This window comes from Micropterus salmoides, unplaced genomic scaffold (assembly GCF_014851395.1).
Source record: "Micropterus salmoides isolate LMB-PRFRI ecotype aquatic unplaced genomic scaffold, ASM1485139v1 Ms_hic_scaffold_11, whole genome shotgun sequence".
Taxonomy (NCBI): domain Eukaryota; kingdom Metazoa; phylum Chordata; class Actinopteri; order Centrarchiformes; family Centrarchidae; genus Micropterus; species Micropterus salmoides.
In genome coordinates, this window is record NW_024040152.1 from 21786820 (window position 1) to 21810022 (window position 23203).

Sequence of the window (23203 nt, forward strand, 5' to 3'; positions counted from 1 at the left end):
AGTAATTTTGATCAAAATAATTAAATACTACCACCATCAGTGTCTATAGTCAATGTATTTAGTACGGTAGTCCTCAACCATATGCCTCATAGTGGGTTTGGTCCACTGCTTACCTTTTTCAGACCCTCAGCGACTTTATTTCTTTTTCTAAAAAAGATATTTTGGGGTCTTTCTCGCTTTTATTCGTGACAGGACAGTTGATAGACAGAACATGTGGAAGAGAGAGAGGATGACATGCAGCAAAGGGCCACAGTTTGGCTAGAACCCGGGCCGCTGCCCACCCCCAGCAACTTAATTTCTAAAAAAGACGTTTTTATTGTATGTGACACTTGTACATGATACATCCGCACTTGAAAGTAGGACATATGCTGATGCAGTAGCAACGATTTTAATGTTTTTAACACTGTCGGACCGTTTGGATTTCTGAGTCGCTGTACCAGGTCTATCTGGTAGTTCAGTCTATTGCCGCGTTCGAGACCGTTCGGGACTGGGATATTTCCCAGTTGAAACTTTCGACATCAAAGTGTTCCAGGTGCATGGTGGTGTTTACGCCGAAAGTGAACGAAAACCATGGAAAACCATTTTCTAGGTGGAGGACGGAAATTTCCCAGTTCCGAGAACGCACCATAAGTCCAGTAGGGGGCGGTGGCGCGCCTTGTAGTTGGACCATAGACTGTAGAGTTGGACACGTTGGGCTGGTTACAGGAGAAGAAGAAGAAGAAGAAGAACCGGTGGGAAATTTGAGATTGTGCGCGAAATGATTGTTGTTGTTCAAAGCAAACATTAACCGTGAGTTTACTAATGTTAACACGACATGGACCGGTACGTCTTGGTTATATCCCTTTGTGATACTGATGACGACCTGGCGGAGGTGACTGAATGTAAGTTTTAATTCACCGCGTTTTAAGTTAAGTTTCTCAAGTTTAACGTTAACGTTTCCTCTTCAGTGTCTGGATACAATCACGGTGTCGACATCCACTCATACTGTAACAGTTAGGTTAATGCTATACTACTGTAAGATTTGTCTTTTGAAGCAGATAATATCTAACTAGGTTACGTTACCGTGTTAATATTTCCTAGTTTAACAAGAGAGATGTGCCACATACATTTGGCTTGTAAACATTTCAGTGTACTAATACCCAGTCAAAACCACTCTAGCTAATGTGATTTGTAAGTTAAGTTAACTTCAAGTGTTAACAGCTGGTAACTGTCAGGACTTTCAATATATAAAATATTAGCAGCATACAGTGTTTTTATTGAAATTTTCAATATCTAAATGCATGTTAGGCTAAAACATGGAGTTGCTATTTAACGTTATAGTTTTTAATCTTAAAAAAAAAAGTAACGTTAGTCTGGTTGTGATGAAACCTGACTGCTCAGTTGTCACTGTTCACAGGTCTGGAGCCAGTAAAGCAGATATATGACAGACTTGTGGACATATCAACTCAGGAATCAGTGAGAGGGATCTCTGTGTTTCCAGGTACAGTCATTTGGGCCACTGTGGGCATCTTTCTCACACATTGTTATTTCACAGCTTACCTCTTTCCTCTGCATGTTTTCCCAGCTTGTTCTCTCAGTGGTAGCCCTTCAGTTCAGAGGTGGTACTTTGCTGTTCAGGCATGCCAAGGCGTAATGCAGGTGAGACATTTGGAAGATGCAAGACTGTTTTTTTTTGCCATAGACATGGTTTACATTGCAAGGATCTATACACAATTACCTATACAGTGCACTGCCTTTTCCTATTTGTGATGTAAGACATGTCTTTGCCCATAAATAAGTAGGTATCCATAAATTAGAAATTATATTGGAGAACTCCTGTCATGAAAAGCTGAGTGTTATACAAATACAAAAAATTTAAACCAACCGTATTTTATGAGGCTGAAGTGGATCCTCCTGGGTTGTAGTATAATGCCTCTGTCAGCAAAATTACAAAACACACTTCACAGCAGCTTTGCCAGATGCCATCAACCTACTGTACCCCATCACATCTGTGTTTTGATTTCCACTTGGTGGTATCGTTGTGCAGTTTGTGAATAAAAGGTTTTTTCCACTTGTATGCTGGCTACCTGAATTTGTGGAAAAGATGGTGATAGAAGTATTCAATTATTCATTCAGGGGATGTGACACTCCAGGAGCAAATGTACTAAGACTTCCAACATTCATACAACTATTCATACCTAAATCTATAACACCTGTTTTGTAGTTTTGCAGCTCAGACTGGGAAGAGCTGGGGACAGGCCATCAGAAAGCAGACAGTGAGGAGGAGCCGACTGCTTTGGAATCATGTCTCAGTTCTCTGAGTAATCAGGAGGCACCAGACCAAAAGGGTGACGAGCCGTCACTGACAGAGTAAGCGACAGATGATACCTTATGTTCTTAATATAAATAAATGTGCTTTTTCTCCTGCTCCGTGTTGCAGGTATGTGTCTGATACATCTAAGTGAGATCATAATAAGTTGATATTATCTGAACAAACGTCATCACTAATAGAACTGAATGTATTCCTTTAATCAGTTAATGTAAAGAAACACATTTATTATTTATATTTTTTCATACAGTTGAATCAGGACAATGATTTTGAGATAATTTGCTAATGTACAGGTAAAGAAAAAAGGAAAAAAATGGGTACAAATATTTGTCATGTGTTTCAAAGAATCAAGTGTCACATTTCTGATCAGATCTGAATGTTTTTATTGAACAGGCTGTTAGAGGAGGCTTCAGAAGGACTGCATCTATTGTCAGACAAGCTACCACCTCCAGGTACTGTTCGCTAATCCATAGCACTCACTTTCTTTATAAACACTATCATCCATAGCAACTGTGAGTCATTTTATCATTTTGTAGCTGTCATCTGTGAAGATCTGCACGCTCAGTAGGGCTGTCTGTTTTTCAAAATATTTAGTTAGAGCAAATGAGAACTAAAATGAAATGTATTCAAATTAATTCGAAGAAACAGTTATTCCACTGATGGTGTAGAATCCAAAACACTTCCACACACTACTACTCAGATGATTTCAGGTGTTAAGTTTGTCTGTACAGCACAACCTGTTTCTTCCATTTACTTTCACGAAGAGAACAACAATAGTCTAGTTTACTAAAAAGGGCGAAAGAACAAGAAGTTTCTTCACTGCACAAAACAATGTCTCAAGTGAGTTTTGTTTTTGCCAAAAGCTTCCAGTAATAAGGAATGAAACCCTCTTTACTGAAGCCAAACTCCTCAGATGTGTGACCAGGATCCAGTCCAATTTCACGCAATTAGGTTTTGAAAATCTGCCTGCAGCAGCCTCGTAGAAAAGGTGGCCTACTGTACTTAATAAATATGCACACACCACTGGGAAGATGGGGTACGTCTGCTCTGACTACTACTTAGCAAGTCTGGCTGCTGAAGCAAAATTTCACTTTCTGAAAGAGCATTTCTTAGCTCACCATCTCAACAGGAGTTCAGGAACAGTCACCCTCCATCGTCGGCTGCCCGAGGAGCTGGAGTCACCACTGACTTCCAACTTTTCTTTCACAGATCTTGGTATTTAGAATTGCAAACAGGCAATTCTATCTACTTGTTAAAAAGATGGTGTCAGTGGAGCAACCAGCTTAGTTCATTGACTCATGAAATCCTTTAGAGAAAAAGAAATAATTTATAAATAAAAGAGAAAATGTCTAATGAATTCCTCTTTGTGCCATTTTCCACCTCAGGTAAAGCCTTGTTAGATGTGCTGGTGTTGGCCTCTGCAGAGCAGTCCCCTCCTATTAAAGATCTGCTGCCTCTGCTGGGAGCACTAAAACACATGTCCTGCTGGCATGCTGCTAAGATCACTGTAGTCACACAGCACACTGCTGGGTGAGGAGATGAAAATTATTACATGCATTACATTTCTTGAGTTGCACAAAGCAAATGATGAATACACTTTTAAATTAATATAATATGCAAACACAACAATACATATACACACACACACACACACACACACACACACACACACACACACACACACAAACAAACACTATTGTGGCATGACAAACATGAAAGGCTGATGTGAAATTGAAATGCAGCGGTATTGTGTGAATTTGTAGAATTATAATTAGTAGTACTTTTATAATACTCCCAGTTAACCACTAGGTGGAGGTAGAACAGTAAAACTGAGCAGGTGTTGACTTTCAGCAATGGATGAACAATCATACAAAAGCACACATTTTACTTAATGGCAATTGTGCATAGCAGTGTTTTGTTACTTTACTTTGACAAAACAGGGTTAACATTTCTTTGTGAATTGGAATAAAAGTTTCCCTGTGTTGGTCATTGACTGAACCTTTTTTCCTTTTTTGCCCAGATGGCAGAAAGCGGCGTCCTACCTGAGTGCGGGCCTGGTGGAGCCTGGTGACCTAGACAGCTGTATTGACCACAGAGAATTATGGAGGGGTGGCCTGGTTATCAGAGAAAAGAAGGTAAGGACCTCAGAATTTAGTATTTCACTTTTGTCTTTACTTACTGTAGAAAGATGGAGGCGGAGAAAATGTTAACTCACTTGAACCTATACAATGTACAACAGGAGAACAGCCCGGCAGTGTTAGTTTTTTGTTGAAAACACAAGGTAATGGTTATAAAACACAGAAGAGAGGGTGTTGGTGGCACAGGACTGGGGGACCAGAGAAGCCGGCTTATTAGAGAGAGGACGAATAAGGATTGTTTGAAGAAGGTTGTGTGTCTGCGTGTGTACAATGTGTGGCATGCCTCAGCAGTATGATAAAGCTGTTTGTCATTAACAAGAAGGTTAAGACATTTAGAAAAATGTGTGTGTGACAGGTGTTTTCTCAAAGAGAAGAAGGTATAGCTGCATCTGTCAGTCTTTGTATAAACTTGTGTGAATGTTTAGACATGTTGCAGCACTGTAGGTGTGATCATTTAAAGCAATGAAGGAAAAATGTATATGTGAGGGACTTCCTGTGGAGAGAGAGAACTTTTTTTCCTTTTACCAACTTCGTGTCTGTCTGTGTGTGTTGTGTATTCTGGACAAGTACTGAGAAAGCAGTGAGAAAAAGCTGTGTCCTTTTGAACTTACCTGCTTGCTTGCCCTGGGTGTCTTATTATGAGCAGTGTTCTCTGTAGGTCGGAGCACACAGCTAGCTGTTTACTTAGGAACCTTCTGTACCGGGGCTAACCATGGTTCGACCTCATCCATGCCTCAGTGTTTGTTCCTTTATCTTTTATCATGTGAAATTACTCATGCGCTGCACACAAGGTCATAGTGGAAATATTCACATAGTTTCTTTTGAATTGAATGATTTTTTGACTCAGTGGGGGATAAGTCTTTATCTGCTGATGAATGAGTCTAGAGGTATTACTGGAGGTCACATAGGGGTCATGGGAAACCGCTCTGCCTTGCATGCATAGCCCTGGCAGAGCCACCCCAGCCTGGCCCGGCTCCCGACTCGACCTTGCTCCCCAAGGAGTCGGGCACAATTGATTATTGGTCCGGGCATAGGACAAGTGTTGGAGAATGCCTCCGGGCAGGATCTGTCTGTATTTAAGGACAGCGCTGGTGTTATTGACATGCCGGGGCAGTACAGTGCTGTTTTTTACTTACTTAGGAATTTAAAGTGTAAAAGTACATTGAGACTTTTAGTAATTTATGCCTTTTACATTTCTTCTAGCTACATTTAGTTTTTATACCACACCCATGTCCACATTTTTTTCTGCATGTCTAGGATTGACTTCTGAGCTTCTAATTAAGGGAAACTGTCAAACTTGCATACAAAGATATTTTTGACCAAGGGTTGTCAACCTGTGTGATGTGGGGGACAGGAAAGCTGGCAAATTGGGTTAGACCAGACTGAGTATACTTTAAAAGACTCTCCAGACATGTTTTAAGTAGGGCTACAACAATTATTTTCAATATCAATGAATCTGCAGATTTATTTTCACAAATAATTGATCATCATTTATTGATAATCCTTTCTATAAAATGTAAAGAAAAATAATGTAATTCAAAATAATAATATTATTATTATTATTATTACAGTTGCCAGAAAATTATAACTTCAAATAGCTTCTTTTTCCATCCAATAGTCCAAACCCCCAAAACTTCATAAATGACAAAGAAATGTTTTGACATTTTTGCTTGAAAAATGACTGAACCGAGTTCAGTTGGTTATCAAAATAGTTGACAATTAATTGTCAATCAATCAGCTAAGCGATTAATCGACTTATCTTTGCAGCACTAATTTTAAGACACATACAAAAATGGTCTGCTTTGAATAACATTTTCTGTCTGACGAAGGGGTTCTCCACATTGTTCTCCCTTCGTCTGAAAATAATGTATCAGTATGTAAATGTATTGGACACAAGATGTGTTCACTGAATGGCCCATCTAACACCTCTGGGATGAACAGGACCACCTCAGTATTGCGCTTTCCAGAAGTGTGGAAGCGTATTAATGCACATTGTTTGTTGTAATGTCTGGGTGTCCACACACTTTTGGCCACGTTGTGTACTTTATTCCCTGCTTTCCTGCAAGTACCTTCACACAGTGCCTTACAGTGTCAAAGTGAATAGGCTGAGGTGAGTTGACAACATTTTTTTTTTTGTTGCTCCGGAGTTTATTTCACACCCACATGTACTTCTTTCTCATTAAGTGGAAACTCTGGCAGGTGCAGTAGTTTTTGGTCTCTAGACAGAATCGGCCAATTTTGTGCTATTTTTCCACGTTTCCTCTCGGGAGAGTCAGCAATCTGCTTCACTGTGGAGGTTCCTTTATGTCTCATACTGTTGGGTTGTTTTTTTTTTTAAATCTGGCTGAGATTTTCAGTTTACCATTTTGTGATCATTTTAAACATTGAGCCGTTTGTATCTAAAAATATACAACATTGGTATCTTGAAATGGCTCAAAAATTACATGTGACTATGCATGTTTAACGTAACCTTAAATGTTTTCAAAGGGTTTTAAGCCTGAGAGATTGGAAATGTTCTTAATAGTCATTCTTTGACATATAGAAGCAAGATTCCCATTGAAATAATATTTAAATGAAGTCCAATAAAGCTGATGTATTTCTGTAGCAAAGGCCACATATGGTTTTATTTTGATCCAAGTTCTAGTTCACTCATCAAGTTTGTTTGTGTTCTACCCTGACATGTTTAAAGTAGGGCTGCAGCCAACAATTATTTTAGTATTCGAAGCTTCTATAGATTATTTCAATGATTCATCTATGCGTCGTTAAAGAAGTAGGCTACATTTACATGGCGGCGGCGCCCACGGTAGCGGGATCAGCTGTGCACATTTATAGATGATAGATATTTATTGGTCCTTTCGGAAATTCATAGTGTGTCATACAGCAAACATCAGACCAACATCAACAGACCAACAACCAGACAACTGCTTTACAAACACAAACATCACCGTAGTGCTATACAAGTTATACTAAAGGCTTGTGCAGACTACACGACTTTCAGCGTTGGCTGATGCTGCGACACTACACAACTTGCCGCCTTGTGACGGGAGTCTTGAAGTCGTTGTGGTGTTCACACTACGTGACTGATCGGTGACAGGGGGTCACACACTACACAAGCTGACAGCAGCTCTGCCACCCGAAGCGGGTCTCCAAACCACGTTTTGTCAAGAAAACACATGTGAAATGTTAAAATGGGAAATGAGTGATCCTGAACACAAAACAGCTTTTTTTTATAATAACGATAGCAATTATAAAGGTGAAAGGATGGATTAGCACACGCAGGTAGCAGGGATTGTCTGTGCTACAGAGAGAGCTGCAGGTGAGTAAAAAGGTGCAGTTCCCCGACACCCAGTTAACTCATGACTGAGGTTATAACTCACGGTCCAAAAAGGAGAACAACAAATGCACGTGTGCACATTTTCAGCTAAGTTGCGGCTTACTTTGGCTAGCCTTCAACTCAACAATCGGTCATGATTTCAGTTAAATGCTAAAGTTGCCGTTACTGTTACCTTGTCTGTGGTCTGCTGGCAGAACACCAGGTACTTTCTGATCAGATGCCGTCGTGCTGTTGCAGAGGCGACATAAGTTTCGTTTTACAGTGGACGGATGGTAACATTAACTCTTTTCTTTTAGCTTGAAATAATCCCATACCTTGGACACTTTCTTCTTTGTCCCTTGCTATTTTCTCTCTCTTCCTCCACTTTCAAACAGCGCCATTATAATCACCTCTTATTCACAGAGTAAGCATGATGTCCGTGTGAAACACTGTGCTGGATAGTTATATGGATTAAACGAAGCATCGATGCAAAGAATTTCCGCCAATGCATTTTAGTAATCAATTTCATCGATGAATCGTTTCAGCCCTAGTTTAAAGCAGCAATTCAAAAAATGTAAACAGATTTCAAGGGATCCTTGTCAAAAATCTTTAATAAAACAAATATAGGCCGATATGTCATCAGATTTTCAAAACTCGGTCACACTATAATCTGAACAGCTGGATTTTTATATGTTATTGCATGCTTGAAAAAGTTTTCCCCAGTTATCTCTCCTCTGTCTACTGAGCTCCGAGTATGCTGAGGCAAGCATGCAGCCTCTCCTTCATTGAAGTGACCTTTTCTAAGTTGCTGCCTTCAGAAGAGAGTTGGGCTTCGGCAGTCAGTCAGTAAAAGCGTCACAGTTGGAGAGCGGTGGAACAAATTCCCAAAGGACTAAAACCCTGTCTATGAGTAACCACCACCACGTTACAGCTATTTTTGTGATTTGAGAGCAAACACTGCATGATAGATAGATAGATAGATAGATAGAGATATATATATATATACTGTAATGTCATTGCAATTTGCATGACTCCAAACAACTTATGTATCTCTGTTCTGTGTAGTACAACAACTAATTTACAGCTATAGTTATATTATGTGTAATTTTATCAAAAGAATAATATCACTTGCTGCTATCTGACCTTTTCTCTCTCGTGTGTGTGTGTGTGTGTGTGTGTGTGTGTGTGTGTGTGTGTGTGCGCCTCAGTATGTGTCGGAGCTCCGTTTTGATGGCTTTTCTCTGCGCAATCCGGTGCATCAGATATCAGGGGGCAGTTTGTTGCAAGCTCCCTACACCACTACAGACCATAAACTACAGTCTGAGGTAAGTCCTGAGCACTTCACTACCTCTCACATCTTTGACCACTTGTAGCGCTATGGAACAATGTTTCTATGAGGGAGTCCCAATTTTGTTTCTGTGTAGATGGTTCAATTCACATCGTGCCCCTAGTTTCACGCTATTCCGCTGATCAACAGTTGGTGGCGCTAACATGCAAGGAATTGCAGGAATGTGCCAACAAAGGCAGGGAAGAATAAGACTGCTAGCGAGTAAACATGAAATATCAGCTTTGCAAATGTTTTATGAGGAAGGAAAAGCATTCAGCGTCTTTCTTCGACCTCAAGATTACGCACAATGGGTAAGAAACACTTGTATGAACAGATTTTGAAGTGATTTGAGAGAACTTGTCTTGAATTTTCTCTTAGGCATGAACACACTACAAGTGGTCCAGACGTGTCTTAGGAGTCATGTGCAATTAGTCTGCTGTTATCCCAACCCAAGTTTTTCACGAATGGATTGTATATTTCATTACTTTGAAGATATTTTGAGTTTGAAAATCCTATATATATTACACTACACAATTATGTTGACATTATCCTGTTTGATTCTTCAGTTTGAATTATAATTTTATTTTAAATGTATTCATATAGCAACTCTGCAGACAGACACACAAATCCAACCCTGTCCCTTAATTGTAAAAAGTGAACGAATGCTTCCAACCATATGGGGCGAGGCGCTTAGCCTTGTATATTATTATTGGGGCGTTAGTTACGCTAATTCTCATCAATGCGGCTCATGTGCTCACAGCATCACCGCATCTTTTTTATGCGGGTTGTTAACACAGTCATCTGAAGGTAGGAGTGTTTGCTGAATCTGACGTGAGGCCATCATATGGAGAAAAAAAGAGAAAGTTATGGATTCTTGCATCCCAGTGTATTTCGGTGAGAGAATGAATGTGAACAACTTTTTTTGTTAACAAGAAAACTTCACAGGGTACCTTTTTGATTGCATTAATCACAGTGATCAAATAATTATGGTGATTAAAGAGTTATTATTTTAACAACCCATATATCTCTGTCCATTTCATCCACACATGTCGCCATTTTTCATGGGTGTAGCGGAATAGCAAGCAAGATACAGTATTTAGAAAGAATCAGCCCCTCCTCTGTAATCCCTCCTTCAAAGCTCTGATAGGTTTCTCCAACTGGGGAAACTGCAGTCAGTAGGTACAACAACAGACCTATTTGAATCACTGAAGAAATTGGAGATGTGGGCAGCGATTCAGGGGTCTAGCACCAGTCTTTGTCATCTCATTGAACTTTTCCAAACACCTCAGGCAGCTAAATCTTTGGGTTTCATTGCCAGACAATTGCAATGTGGTTTCAAAAGTCTGTCCTCATTATTTCTTGTTTCTTACTCTCTGACAAAGATTTGTTCTCCATGCCAGAAATTGCCCCACAGTAGCAAGCAGAATCTTCTGCCAGAGTGCTGTAGGCTCTGCACTTGATCCAAGTGTTGTCAGTGAGGAGACCTTGTTTGGAGAAATGTAATGTGTTATGAGGTTGTTCATGCAGCTTGGAAGAAGACGTGTGTCCGTGTTCCTACAAACCTTAGGGGAGGTTTTGATTGACAAGATGTTGAGTAGATAAGTACAGAATTTTCATTTTGGGCAGAACTGTTCCTTTAACCCCAGTCCAACCCACATCTTACCTTCTAGAGTTGAAAGAGCTGCATACGGTCCCATCTCCTAATGAATTCTGGTGGCGAGAAGGAGATGAGTTCAAAAGGGCCACTTCCCCGTTGCCCTTTAATCACATTGAAGAACCTGTGACAGATGGACCATCAGTCAGATAAATCAAATGTACTTTATCCGGCCAAACGAGTGCCGAACTCATGTACCTCTGATGACCTCACAGGCAGAAAATGGTATTTAAATAGAAATGTAACATCTTCTCACAGAAGGCCATTGCCCATGGGTGTAAATGAGGGGAATCTGTAGGTTGAAGTCACATCTTCCTTAATAGATTTAGCGCTCATCTTTTAGGTAGGTACATGCATTTGTCACAATATAACAGGATAGTGAAATTGAGTTTTGTAACTTCCTTCTGTTACATAGCAGACAATATACATTAATACAGAAGCAATTATAAAAATGGTAAACTGTAATCAATGGAGCAGTGCTGAGGATGAATTAGAGTTTAAGAGTCTGATTGCTTGGGGGGGGGAAAGCTGCTCTGCATTCTGGTTGTGTGGCAGCAGAAACTCTTATATCTCTTCCCAGAAGACCGTAAGGTGAACAGGCTGTGGCTGGGGTGGGTACTGTCCTTTAGTATCCTTTGGGCTCTGCGTAGGGACCTTACCTCACCGATATCGCTGATGCTCGGGAGATGGGTACCAATGATCTTCTGAGCAGTTTAATCACCCGCTGCTGAGCCCTCCGGTCCTGGGCCGTGCACATCCCATGCCAGTTTATGATGTTTCCGGTCAGAATGCTTTCTATTGCTCCTCTATAAAAGCTGACAAGAACTTGGCGTGGGAATTTGGCCTTCTTCAGTTTCCTAAAAAAATATAGTTGTTTCTGAGCTTTTTTCAGAAGTGTGGAGATGATTTTGCCTATCCATCTTTCACAGCTTGCATACTTTTAGTGCAAACCTCACCTTCATTTGGTAGGTCATTTGGTTAATGTCAGTTAATGTTCATGTGTCAACATTATTGACAATAAGGTACTTCTTTAAGCTGTTATTTTTTCAAAAACAAGGAAAACGTTAGCTCAGCAACCACTGTAACAATTAATTCTGCTCATTGTTTTCCTAATTAATCAATTAAGTCATTTTGTCTATAATGTTGAAAGTAGTGAAGAGTTTCCCAGAGTCCATGTTGATGTATTTGCACGTCTTGTTTTAACAGTACAAAACCCAAAGGCGTAATTTTACAATCATATGAAACAAAGAAAAGCAGCAAATCTTCACATTGGACAAGCTGGAACTTCTCAAATTTTTTTTAGCCACATTTGCGACATGGCTCCAGGGGATTGCATTAAATTTCATTACATGGCATCCAAAACACAAGAGACATGTTAGCTAGCGCTAACCGCCTTCACTTTCCTGCTGTTGGGGAAATGACAGACTTTTATTAACGTCACACTGTGACCTACACTGGACGTCACTTTCTGTTGCACACTCTCTCTCTTTTGCTCGCCCACTCAATCGCTACGCACACACAGGGAGTCAGCAAAGCAATGTGTGTTACCGTGCTCACACAGTGTAACAGTGAAAATTGTGCATTGATATTAATGATCATGTTAAATTTTAGTAGGGTGTGTAGTAGTTTATTCATTCCCACAGCCTGTCCAGGCGCCGCACTTCCGCACTACAGAGAGTTCTGCCTTTTGCGTTCCACCAACATTACCGTATTATTTAACATTTAAAAAATCGATTTTTGGAATTTGTTAATCGATTCATATAAGAATCAATTTTTTTTCTCCAACCCCTAATGTTTACAAGTTAAATGAAGTCACCAACTTAGTTGATAATTAGTGTTTAATTACCTGCTAAACATCAGTGTGTTAGCATTGTTCTTGTGCGCATGTTAGCATGCTGATATTAGCATTCAGCTCATAGCACCATTTTGCCCAATACAGCCTCACAGAACCGCTAGCATGGCTGTAGACTCCTGGTCTTGTTGCTTGTTACCTCACTTAAACAACTAGTCAACAAATTGTTTCAGCTGTAAATATGAATTTTGTGACTTAGTTAGATAACAATGGGGGATGTTACATTACAATTGTTACTTATTTTGTAAATTGCTGAATGATAGTCTTAGTGATAAGTGCTTACCCACTTTTCATTATGCCACTACAACAGCCACCAACTCAGAGACAAATAACAGTAATTCAAATCTGAGCGTATGTTGTTGTGTGTGATCGATATTAAGTTAATACAGAAGCGTGTGTGTGTGTGTGTGTGTGTGTGCGCTGCTCATCTACACGTCTATGGAGATTGAGACGGTGTTTGTGTGTGGGTGTGTGATCTCATCAGATCCCTGTTCAGAGAAGCAGATGGCAGTGATTGTCTTGGCACACAATAAAAAAAACAAAAAAGCTCTGAGGACAACAAAACTATCACATCTCCACACTGCTGGGATATCAGACTGGAAAATGAGTTGCATAAACACAATCTAAACTATGCTCAGACAAAAACTATTAGTAATTTTCACGACAGTTATTCCTGACAGTAAGGGGGCCTAGCACACACGCACGTCCTGCCTCAGCCAGCAGGGAGGACACACTGTGCTGTTTGAGCACCAAACCTGAAGTGTGTGTTCAGTGTGAGAATTATCAAATCTGCTGCATATTAGGAGTAACCTGCAGGCAGGTTTGAAGTACAGACATGCTGATATCATATTCTTATTATTTGTTGTTGTAAAACTTGCATAGATACGGTAGATAGATATAGTACATTTTTGGTGGAATCAATAGTCAGTTTTGCTAGAACACAGTCGTGCTAGATATAGATTTTCAGCACTGACCACAATGGCTTAATACAAGAAGAGATCAGTCTTTTGGGATTTAGCCTACAGTAATCAGTCTGCAGTAAACGTCATGCATTAGTCTGTCACTGCTGAAAGCTTCATCAGTTTTCAACAACTGTTGATGGCTGATCTGTTGAGGCTACACTGAAGACGTGTGGTTATCTCACCTCTGCCTTTCACAAATAAACACGCAATATGTCACTTGATGGCTGACATTAGTGTAACACAACTTAACTGTTGCTTTTCTTGACAAAAAAACACCACAGAAATCAGAATAAAGTCACCTTTGCTGTAATTACATGTTGAATCAACCAGAGTATGTTCAAATATACAGATAGATTTTACAGGATAATTTCAAGTAATGAGGACAATTCAATATTGGAGGTCTTAATGATCTGTTTGGATCATCTCTTCAGGCCACTGCAATAGTCATTCTCTTCAGTTGTTTTGGACAAGCGAGTAATAAAGTTTCAGTGCCAGCGAAACTGGGAATTCATCCCGGGTTCATTAAAATCATCATCTTCTCTTAATGTATAGGAGTCTGGATCAGAAATAGGTCGACACTTCATTCTTTGTTCCAGATCAATAAATTATGAGCTTGAGATCTGAGGCTTTCCTTGGTATTCTTGTAATTTACTGTATATGCAAACGACCTGCTTTTCCATGTGAGAAATTTATATATGTTATAGATTTCCTCATAACATAATGAGCTCATTAGATAAGTGGGACAGCTACAAACTTGTTGAAATGTAGGCCTTTTTTTTATTATTGTGAGCTACAATGTGTTGAGCTCCTGATTGGTTACTGACAGAAGATAATTGGTTGGTGTTAATGCGTTTAGTAATGCTGAAAGGAATAGTCAGTTAAGCAATTAGTTGGTCAACAGAAAGTTAATCGACATTTTCTCCAGTGTTAGATTTGCTGATTTTCTTTTTCTCTACTTAATACAATTGTGAATTGTTTATCTTTGTGTTTTGTGGTAGTATTTGGACAAAAAATTTTATGACTTCAACTTTAGCTGATTGCTCTTGTGCTGTGCATTTTTGTCCTTTTTTCTGACATTTAACCAAGCAAGCAGATAACCAAAAAATTAATTGACTGATGAAAATAAGTGTTAGTTGTACTGGAACCCTAGTGTTTAGGTAATTAAATAGTTAACAAGTGGGTGTCTGTGCTCTGTCTATGTCTAAATCTTACTCTTTCACCATCATCTTCCTTTCCTCGCAAGCACTTGGACGGATCTGGATGTACCAAAATAATAGTTTGCTAACATTGCATTGAACGTCCAAATCCAGATTTGGGACCGAGAATGATCAGATTTTAGGGTCTGTTATATCAACTGAACTGAACTGGTTAGGGTTCGGTATCTTGCTTGAGGACACTTCAGTTAGTCTTCCAATTGATGGATGGTTTCCGGCTCCTGAAGCTGTTGCCTGACATGCCACTGTGATTTCTTTCTTTTCAGGCGCTGTTGTGTGTGGTAAACTGTTATTTTGTCTCCTCATCCTCTTTTCTGTGTTTGTTTCTTTCCTTTTTTATTCTTTCTCCTTCACAACTGTCTGTCTGTTCTGTGTTTGCAGGTCTTCCATTACTACGCTCCGGTTTTAGATTTGGTTCAGCTGGTTAATCTGTCAGACCTGCCCATCTTTCTGATGTCCAGAACCCAGTTTGAACTGTATCCTCATTTTGTGTGTGTGTGTGTGTGTGTGTGCGTGTGTTTCTTGGGAACCAAAGTAGCACCATGTCTAACTCCATCCACATTGAAATAGACCCAACTGAAACACTGTATGTTCAAACTTCTATATATTGGCATGTAGATGCAACCTCTTTGAGTAACACAAAAATAAAACAACCATTATTCTTTATCGATATATAGCTTTGATTATGCTGATTAAATAAGGGTTATATACTGCTGTTTCTACTGTTTTTACTGCAGTCCCTTAGGACTTTTCCTGTCTCAGAAGGTGGATGGTAACATCTGTTCCTCAATATAGTATTGTTCCTTCACCAACAAACAGAAGCATCTCTGGGAAGTCAATGAAAGCTAAACTTCTGTTGGACCAGCTGAGGTCACTGTGTGGAAAGGTATCTGTCCCTAAGCTTTGCTCTTATATGTACAAATATTGGAAAACGTCTGCAATAGAACTCTAATTTCCAATGAAGTAAATTAATTGCACTTGAATATCTACTTGAGAAGGAAACCTTTTTACTTTAGTCCCCAGTCAACGTACATAGGACATACAGCAGAAGATGCATGTAAGAATCGTCATTCATCATGTGTATCATGGGACGGAGGGACTGTGCGTATATTTTATCTACTGTGTTTCTGTCTCCAGGTTGGAGCGCTGTTCAGCCTGTCCTGTATAATAACCCCCATCATCCAGCCCGCAGCCAGCCAACTCAGCTCCCAACGCTGGAGAGAGTCTATAGCCAGGAGACCAAAGTCCTTACCCAGTAAGACAGTTTTTTTATTATTTTCAAGCCCTCATTAAATGGACGACCATTTGGCGACAACAGAGAGGATCCCTATCACCTTCCATGGGGAAATAAATTGGTAACTAGGACTGCTCTGATATAGATAATAAAGGCTTCTGTTGGGAAAGCAGACTCTGAAGTGGGTCTGAGTCAATTTGGAAAACACCACTGGAAAAACATCAGAAAATAAAACAAGTAGAGCTGCAACCAAGGTCTGAAATTAGCACCCGCCACACGTCAAATGCAGGTAAATTGTTGGCAGTGGTGACATCATCGAGCCGTCTGCCACTTGGACAGACAGAGAATATGGCCAACAGAAAGACACATGTAGTAAAGTTAGCGTACAGTGAAGATCGGCGCATGCTCCTGTATCATACACAGCACACACACACACCAACCAACCAGTCAGCTAAGGGAATATCTGTGGTGGCGTTTCCAACAAAACTCACCAATGGAAGAGGCACAGTCCCTCCTGAGTGACAGCCAGTGCGCTGCTTGCCAGCTGCACCGGCCGGACTACGGGAGGTAACTCCGATGTTGTTGTAGAATCACTAAGCTTGTCTATTAGACGATTAGAGGTGTCACTTGGTTTTATTAATTATAGTTAAAGCCCCAGAGACAAGATACAAATGATATAACCACATCTTTAAAGTAGGGCTGATCAATTAACCTAAATTTGATTGAAATTGCAATATGGCCTACTGCAATTTTAAAATCACAGGAGGTGATATTTGTGTCAGTATATCATTTTAAATTAAATATTGTAGGCTGCAGATCATATACAGACTTATGTAAACATCTTTGGTACAGATCACACCATTTCATTTTAATATGTTTTTCAATTAAATGGGAATAATTATGTAAAAACGGTCATTCCCTCTAATATCACAAATCAAATCACAATTGCAATATCAGTCAAAATATTCACAATTTTTTTTCCAAAATCATTCAGCCCTACCTTAAAGGGTAACTTTGATATTTTTCAAGTTAACAAGTTTGTAAAATATGAAAAAATAAAATTCCTCTTCTGTCGAGGATTAACTCTTGATGTTATCTCTTTCCTTCTGGCTGCGCAACTGTAGTGCCTGACGTAGAGGTGAAAGGTGAGAGCGCTCACTACTTCCTGTTGGTCCAGGGCTCAGACGACGTTGGTTGTGGCACCTGCAGGGTCAGGATGTTGCATTCGGACAGTCAGATCAATGGAGCAGCTGCCATGGCGACCATCTCTGGCTTGCTGAGAGAGAAGTCTCTGTCATCATCAGGTATATTATGTTGTCGGGTTCATGGAGGAGCTACTGTGTGTACTTCTGTGTGTGCACTACTGTCAGTGTGTATGTCACTTTAATTTGCTAAACCCTTGAATCAAATCCTCTTGGACCTGATAGGCTGTTTTGAGAGAGTGAGAAAGAGACAAAAAACTTAAAATCTAACTTTATAAACTTGGACCGCAGGGGGTGGCACCCCGTCAAATTAAATCAGTCATCCTTCCCCTTCCCCTTAGTAATGTTAAAAAAAACTTTGATAGTGCAACATGAAAAATTTCTAAAATGTTATTCTCTTACTTATTTAGTAGATAATCATGCTCTGTAGTTCAGTTATCTGTGGACTGCAAATTTAGCCCCATTTTCTTTATCATATATTTGTTAACATTTTGGCAAAGTGGCATCATTAAAAGTATGCTGAATTAGCTATTTGCAATTCCTTTTTGCAGTGTTTACCCATGTACAGTATGTACAGACAGCTATCAGTTAATTACTTTGATACTGAAGAAAACATGACGATTCTCAGTTAAGTTCTGTTTATAAGGATTCTTTTGTATGCTTAAGTGACTTATTGACATTTTTTTGCGAGATAATGATTTCCTCAGGAAGTGTTTGTTACACTGAATCTAAAAATATGAATCACGTCTATCTGTTCTGTATTATTGAGTGCACCACATCAGCCATCCAAACTACATTAACTAACTTGCCATGTTTTTAAGAACACCAGCATGCACCTGACACCTCACACTCCTACTGCATACCTCTGGGGAGGGGCAGCTCAGTGTTTTTAAACCTCTGTGGTACTGTAATCAAATTTAAAGAGTAGTCTTGTATTTTATTAACATTTTGGAGGCATTTGAACATAGTAGCAATTTGTTGTCTGCCATATTGTAAAGAAATACCCATCAACCCAGATTTTCTTCAAGCAGCTCTTCAGCTTGTGGGAGTAGAAGCCCTTCTGGCTTTATTAACAGAAGTTGAGGGGTTGTCATTTTTCATCAGGCTAACCTGTATTACAAAAACTATTGGCCCTCCTGACTGATTGATATCCTGTGAGATTTTCTTATTTGGCCTACATGTCGTTCTTTTGCCACCTCTTCCTCCCTCTTCTCTCACAGCACTGGGGAGTTGTCACTGCACCGTTAAGGATTTCCTCGTCTTTACCACTAAAATAAGAAAAATCAATTAACGAACAACAGAGTGAGAAAAAGTATTGAAGGCTCAGATGGATTGGCAGAGAAAGGAGGAATTGAGTGAATGTATGTAATGTATTTAGGACGAACTGCAGGGATGATTGATCAAAAACCTTGGCTGGTTATGGCTGACTTGAAGGGCAGACACTTGTTTGTTTTTGTTCCCTAAACTTAAAGCATCTTTCCCAGTGAAAGTCCTTCATTGTTCTTGGGCTTCATATGATATTCAAGAGACCTACTGTGGTGTTTCCTCCAGAGAGTTCCTGCTGTTTTTAACCTTTTTATGAAACCTATTTAAGACATTTTTGAAATGGGTTTTAAATGCAGAGCAAGACTATAAAAGGTGCCCCAACTGCTACAGTGACACAGCACAGCCGTTGTGCTGCCTCTTGAAATGCTCTTCTGAGGGTTGTTGCACGTGAACAAAAGCATAAAATACTCAGTATAACTTTGTGTCCAGTACTAGATTTCCGGGTGAGTTTTGTGTGTCTTTTGGGTTACTAATTTGCCTTATTTACCATATATTTAGTGCAAAGTATTGCAGCAGCAGTCTTCGTTTTATTTAGTTTTTATAATGGTTCAGTGGTTCCCAAATGTTTTACCTTATGCAACATCAACTTTGAACCCCTTGTAACATTTATGAGTTGTGAGCACTTTCAGCCAAGAGTGATATTTTTCATCTCTCTCATAATGTTGGTCAAGCTCCAAAAACACTGGATCCTTCAACCCTCATAATGCAACTCATTCATTAGACCATCCTTGCCTGTTCTATCCCCATGCTCTCAGCTTTTAATACAGGTTTTGTACAATATTTGACGTAAAGTGACCTTTTTGTGTACAATTGGTGGAGTACCCCATAAACTCTCTTTTGTGTTCCTGTCTAAACAATACACAATAGAGGTTTGTAAAGTATCTGATAATAATTTTTCCCCCATTAACTACATCTCTTTCTTTGAGTAGGAGGATTTGGAGGCAACATCCTCTGCCCTCTGCCCTGTCTCCAAGGAGACAGCCTGCTGAACAGAGAGAGGAAGGTGACCCAGGTCCAGACACTGGTGCTCAAAGAATATCTCAGTAAGTACTACATTTAAAGAGTGATGGAAACGACACCTCAGAATAAAATGATTGCACACTCTTGTAGCCAAACATATTTCATCACTATGTTGTATTTTAGCGCTACCGTAGTGCTTTTATTAGTTGCTTGCATGCTAATGTAGGATAATAACCAAGACAAGCCTTCAGAACAGCACCTTGAGCTCACTTATATATGTCAGTCACAATGTTATGCCCCCAAGCAGGATGGGGAAGTGACTCACAGAACAATAGAGGAGAGAACATATTTGCGAGTTTTATGGCAACAGATTTTTCACATTACATATTTTTACCTTTCTAATAATGGTGGTGTAGCTTTTCATCAAGAACATTGTTTGAAACACAAGGGTACTCTTCACTTTATGTTGAGTTAAAGACAGACACGCATATATATAAACCCTCCACACTACACGCTGTGCAGCAGTCATTGTTACTGTGTGATGGGAATTATTTAAGAAGGATGTGTTGACTTCATCTCGCTATCCCTTTGTTGTGGTGTCTTTAATTAGTCCTTTTCACTATCTCATCATCTTCATGTTATCCAGACTGACACAACCACTCTGGACTAATATTAAATCTGTGTATTCATGTTTCTTGGGATCAGAAACAGGTAATAAAAACTATGTAATACTTTTAATTAATCTAATGTGATAAAGTTAATTGGAATAAAAGAATGAGTGGCTTAACTGTCAATGAAAACAAACTGGCAGCTATTTTGATTATTGATTAATCATTTCAGTTTGTTTTTTTTTAAGGGAAAATGTCAAATATTTGCTGGTTCCAGCTTCCATCAATTGAAAAAATAATTGGCAAATTAATCAATAATTTAAAAAGTTGTTGTTGGAGCTGTTACATGTATAACACAATACATTAATTAATTATACATAATAACATAATAAATTAAGACTTCTTTGAAACTAGAGCCAGACCAGCAGTGTACATTTGCTTATTTCAGGCACCTGCTGGTGGAAAGAAATGTATGAAATTAGACATAAATCCTCAGTGTTGACTATTATCAATTAATTTGAGATCAAATGTATTTAAGAGATGTATTTATACCAGAGAGACAAATCCGAATGGATATATCAGCTGTCGGGGCCACTCAAAGCTTCCTGAACTGTTGTCAGTTTGAACTCTCAGTTCTCACCAACCCTCAGCACAAGCTGGTGCATAGAAAGACTGTGTTGGAGTATCATTATTTTACAGACACACATAATGTCCCCTTGGCAGGTGAAGATAGTGAAACACCAGTGGTGTGGCGCAAGATTAAAAGAAGTGGAGTGAAATTCTTCAGACTTGACGAAAAGCAGTAGGGCTGTTCTTTGAAAAGGCCATGAGCAGAATGAAGTGTTCTGACAGACCGCAGACCTTAATGAAATTCATTGCAGTATATTCTGGCTTTGCATGTCCTCATAAGCTGCAGAAGTTACACTTCACAGGAAATGAGTACTTCTGTATGTGTGTGTGTGTTTCTTTCAGGCTGTAATAAGTCTGTGAGATAAGTATGCAAACTCTTGTGTGTCCGTGCCAAGGGCTCCATTTATCATTTTTCTCCAAGTCTCCATTTAACTGGATACCTAACTCAACCATTTCTAATCTAACGTGAAGCTTTTTTAAATTGCCCTATCACACCCATGTCACTGTGCAGATTCTGTTAACAAATATAAAAAATACTCAATCTAGTCAAAACAGGAAAATATCTATTTCAGATGTTTTGCTTAATAAACTAATACTATAAAATGCCTTTGATCATTTCACCTGCCCATATTTGTTCCTGGGACACCTCTTCAAAATATCCAGAGTTTGAGAGCATTTGCTGTTCCACTGAAGAAGTTAAGCCTGCATAACAAATACTACAGCTTCTTTAAAGTCAGGGCCACATATTGCATAATTGCAGCTTAATTAATTAATAATTGCAGCCTAAATTCAATCCAAAAGCAATTATATGTTGCCAGGGGCTGAGCAGTATTACCTGAAATCCATATCATGGTTAATTGTCACTTTACCTCAGGAAGAAGATAAATGCATTAAGACAGCCTTTATGAATAAGTTAATTTTACCAAATATACAATAAATAAAATGAATTAAATCAAATAACATGTGGTCTGTGTGAGTCAGGATGTCCGTTTTGGTTTAGGTGCCATATGATTTGCTGTTATTTGGAAGAACCAACATGTATAATTACCCAGTGCTGCTGAAATCTAAAAGTTTTTGGAAGAAAATCAACTCTTAACCCACCCATTAGTACCAAGAACACACAGGCCAAGAATCTCCCCCATTTTACCAAGCTGTAAAGTTTACCAGGGAACCAAAAACTAAACAGCCTCTGTTTGTGTGTCCAGGGCAGAAAGAAGAAGCATCGGCCTCAACCTCAATACGCGTCAATGACTTAAAGGTCATTCTGAGTCTGGCCAGGGAGCAGTACCTGAAGATGATTGACTCCACTCTGCCATCTGTTGCCACCTGTCTGACAGACGAGCAGGAGGGCATGGCCGCCAAAAGCTCAGGTATGAAATGAGAAAAAAACAAGCCAACGGTATTTTCACATCAATGCTACATAACATACACAATGGCTTTTGTTGCCATTATACCACCAGCTGTTTGACACTTCCTGTAGTTCTTTTTATGTATGAGCAGGAAATACGAATGTCCGGATTTTTTTCACCCTTGGAATTATTGGTAACGAAGGAGGCTGACATGGAAGTTGGAAGTTTTTTAGACTTGATGATACTGGGGACCTGTGTGATACTTATAAAACTTCAACTATTATGAAACTGCATATGTTAATTGACCTTAGATTATTAAGCCAATCTAAATATATGCACAGAATGAACAGTACAATAGAAATCTCCCAATACAAAACATACTGACTTGTGTGTTACACAGCAGTGCATCAGTATTCACTTCACACATAATCATAGGATGTTTTAGGAAACAATGCCAGCTAATAATACACAAATAATAAAACAAGTCCCAGCCTGTGGCTATAGCTAAATGTGCACAACGAGGGTGGTGTTGGTTTTAAAAATGGAGTGGTGGGGCTAATAGACCAGCATGTCAAGTAGTTTTCATGTGCTTTGTCATTATTTGGCAATTATTTTTTGCTGTTTCCGGGTTACTAGATTGAGGCATTGTCTCAGCAAGTGCAATTGTATTAGAATAGACAGGTTTAATTCTTTTAAAACAGTCACACATAATTGGTCTTGTCTTTGTGTGTATCCTGCCGATGTTATCTTCTATAACATTTACAAGTATTTAGATCTCCAGGACCTCACGTAAAGGATATACTAAGATTTTGTTAGGTGAGCCAGTAGGCTTCAAAAACAGAAGTGATGATGGGTGTAAACATGTAGAGACATATACATTCTAAGGTGCAAATTAGGTTATTTTTCAACATACTCCTTGCCCACTCTACTCTGGACAAGGGAATGCTGTTTACAGTAGTAAACAGGCTCTGCAATCCATAAGGAGTCTCTTTTGCATTTATGCGTCACCAAAGGTGTGAATGACTTTGTGTCGCCTGTCAAGCTGTTCGTGTAGAGCTTCCGTCTCTTTTATTATAGCACAACCTCAGGCCATTGCTGTGCATGAAAAACCCTCAATTTATTGGTG

General features: G+C 39.3%; 1 protein-coding gene across 2 annotated transcripts in view; it reads left to right on the forward strand.

The window, feature by feature from the left end:
- The first annotated feature begins 717 nt into the window (after nt 1–717).
- Nucleotides 718–23203, forward strand: part of LOC119897858 (MDM2 binding protein) — a 35070-nt gene continuing 12584 nt past the window's right edge. The window contains exons 1-14 of one of the 2 annotated variants that reach the window (XM_038711871.1): nt 718–881; nt 1397–1480; nt 1565–1638; nt 2204–2349; nt 2702–2760; nt 3694–3838; nt 4329–4443; nt 8968–9084; nt 15150–15244; nt 15588–15654; nt 15906–16023; nt 17112–17306; nt 19460–19573; nt 21934–22098. In XM_038711871.1, the coding sequence (XP_038567799.1) occupies nt 815–881; nt 1397–1480; nt 1565–1638; nt 2204–2349; nt 2702–2760; nt 3694–3838; nt 4329–4443; nt 8968–9084; nt 15150–15244; nt 15588–15654; nt 15906–16023; nt 17112–17306; nt 19460–19573; nt 21934–22098 (1561 nt within the window). In that variant the 5' untranslated portion in view covers nt 718–814. The remainder of the gene's footprint in view (nt 882–1396; nt 1481–1564; nt 1639–2203; nt 2350–2701; nt 2761–3693; nt 3839–4328; nt 4444–8967; nt 9085–15149; nt 15245–15587; nt 15655–15905; nt 16024–17111; nt 17307–19459; nt 19574–21933; nt 22099–23203) is intronic. The other variant, XM_038711872.1, reaches the window with a different exon arrangement.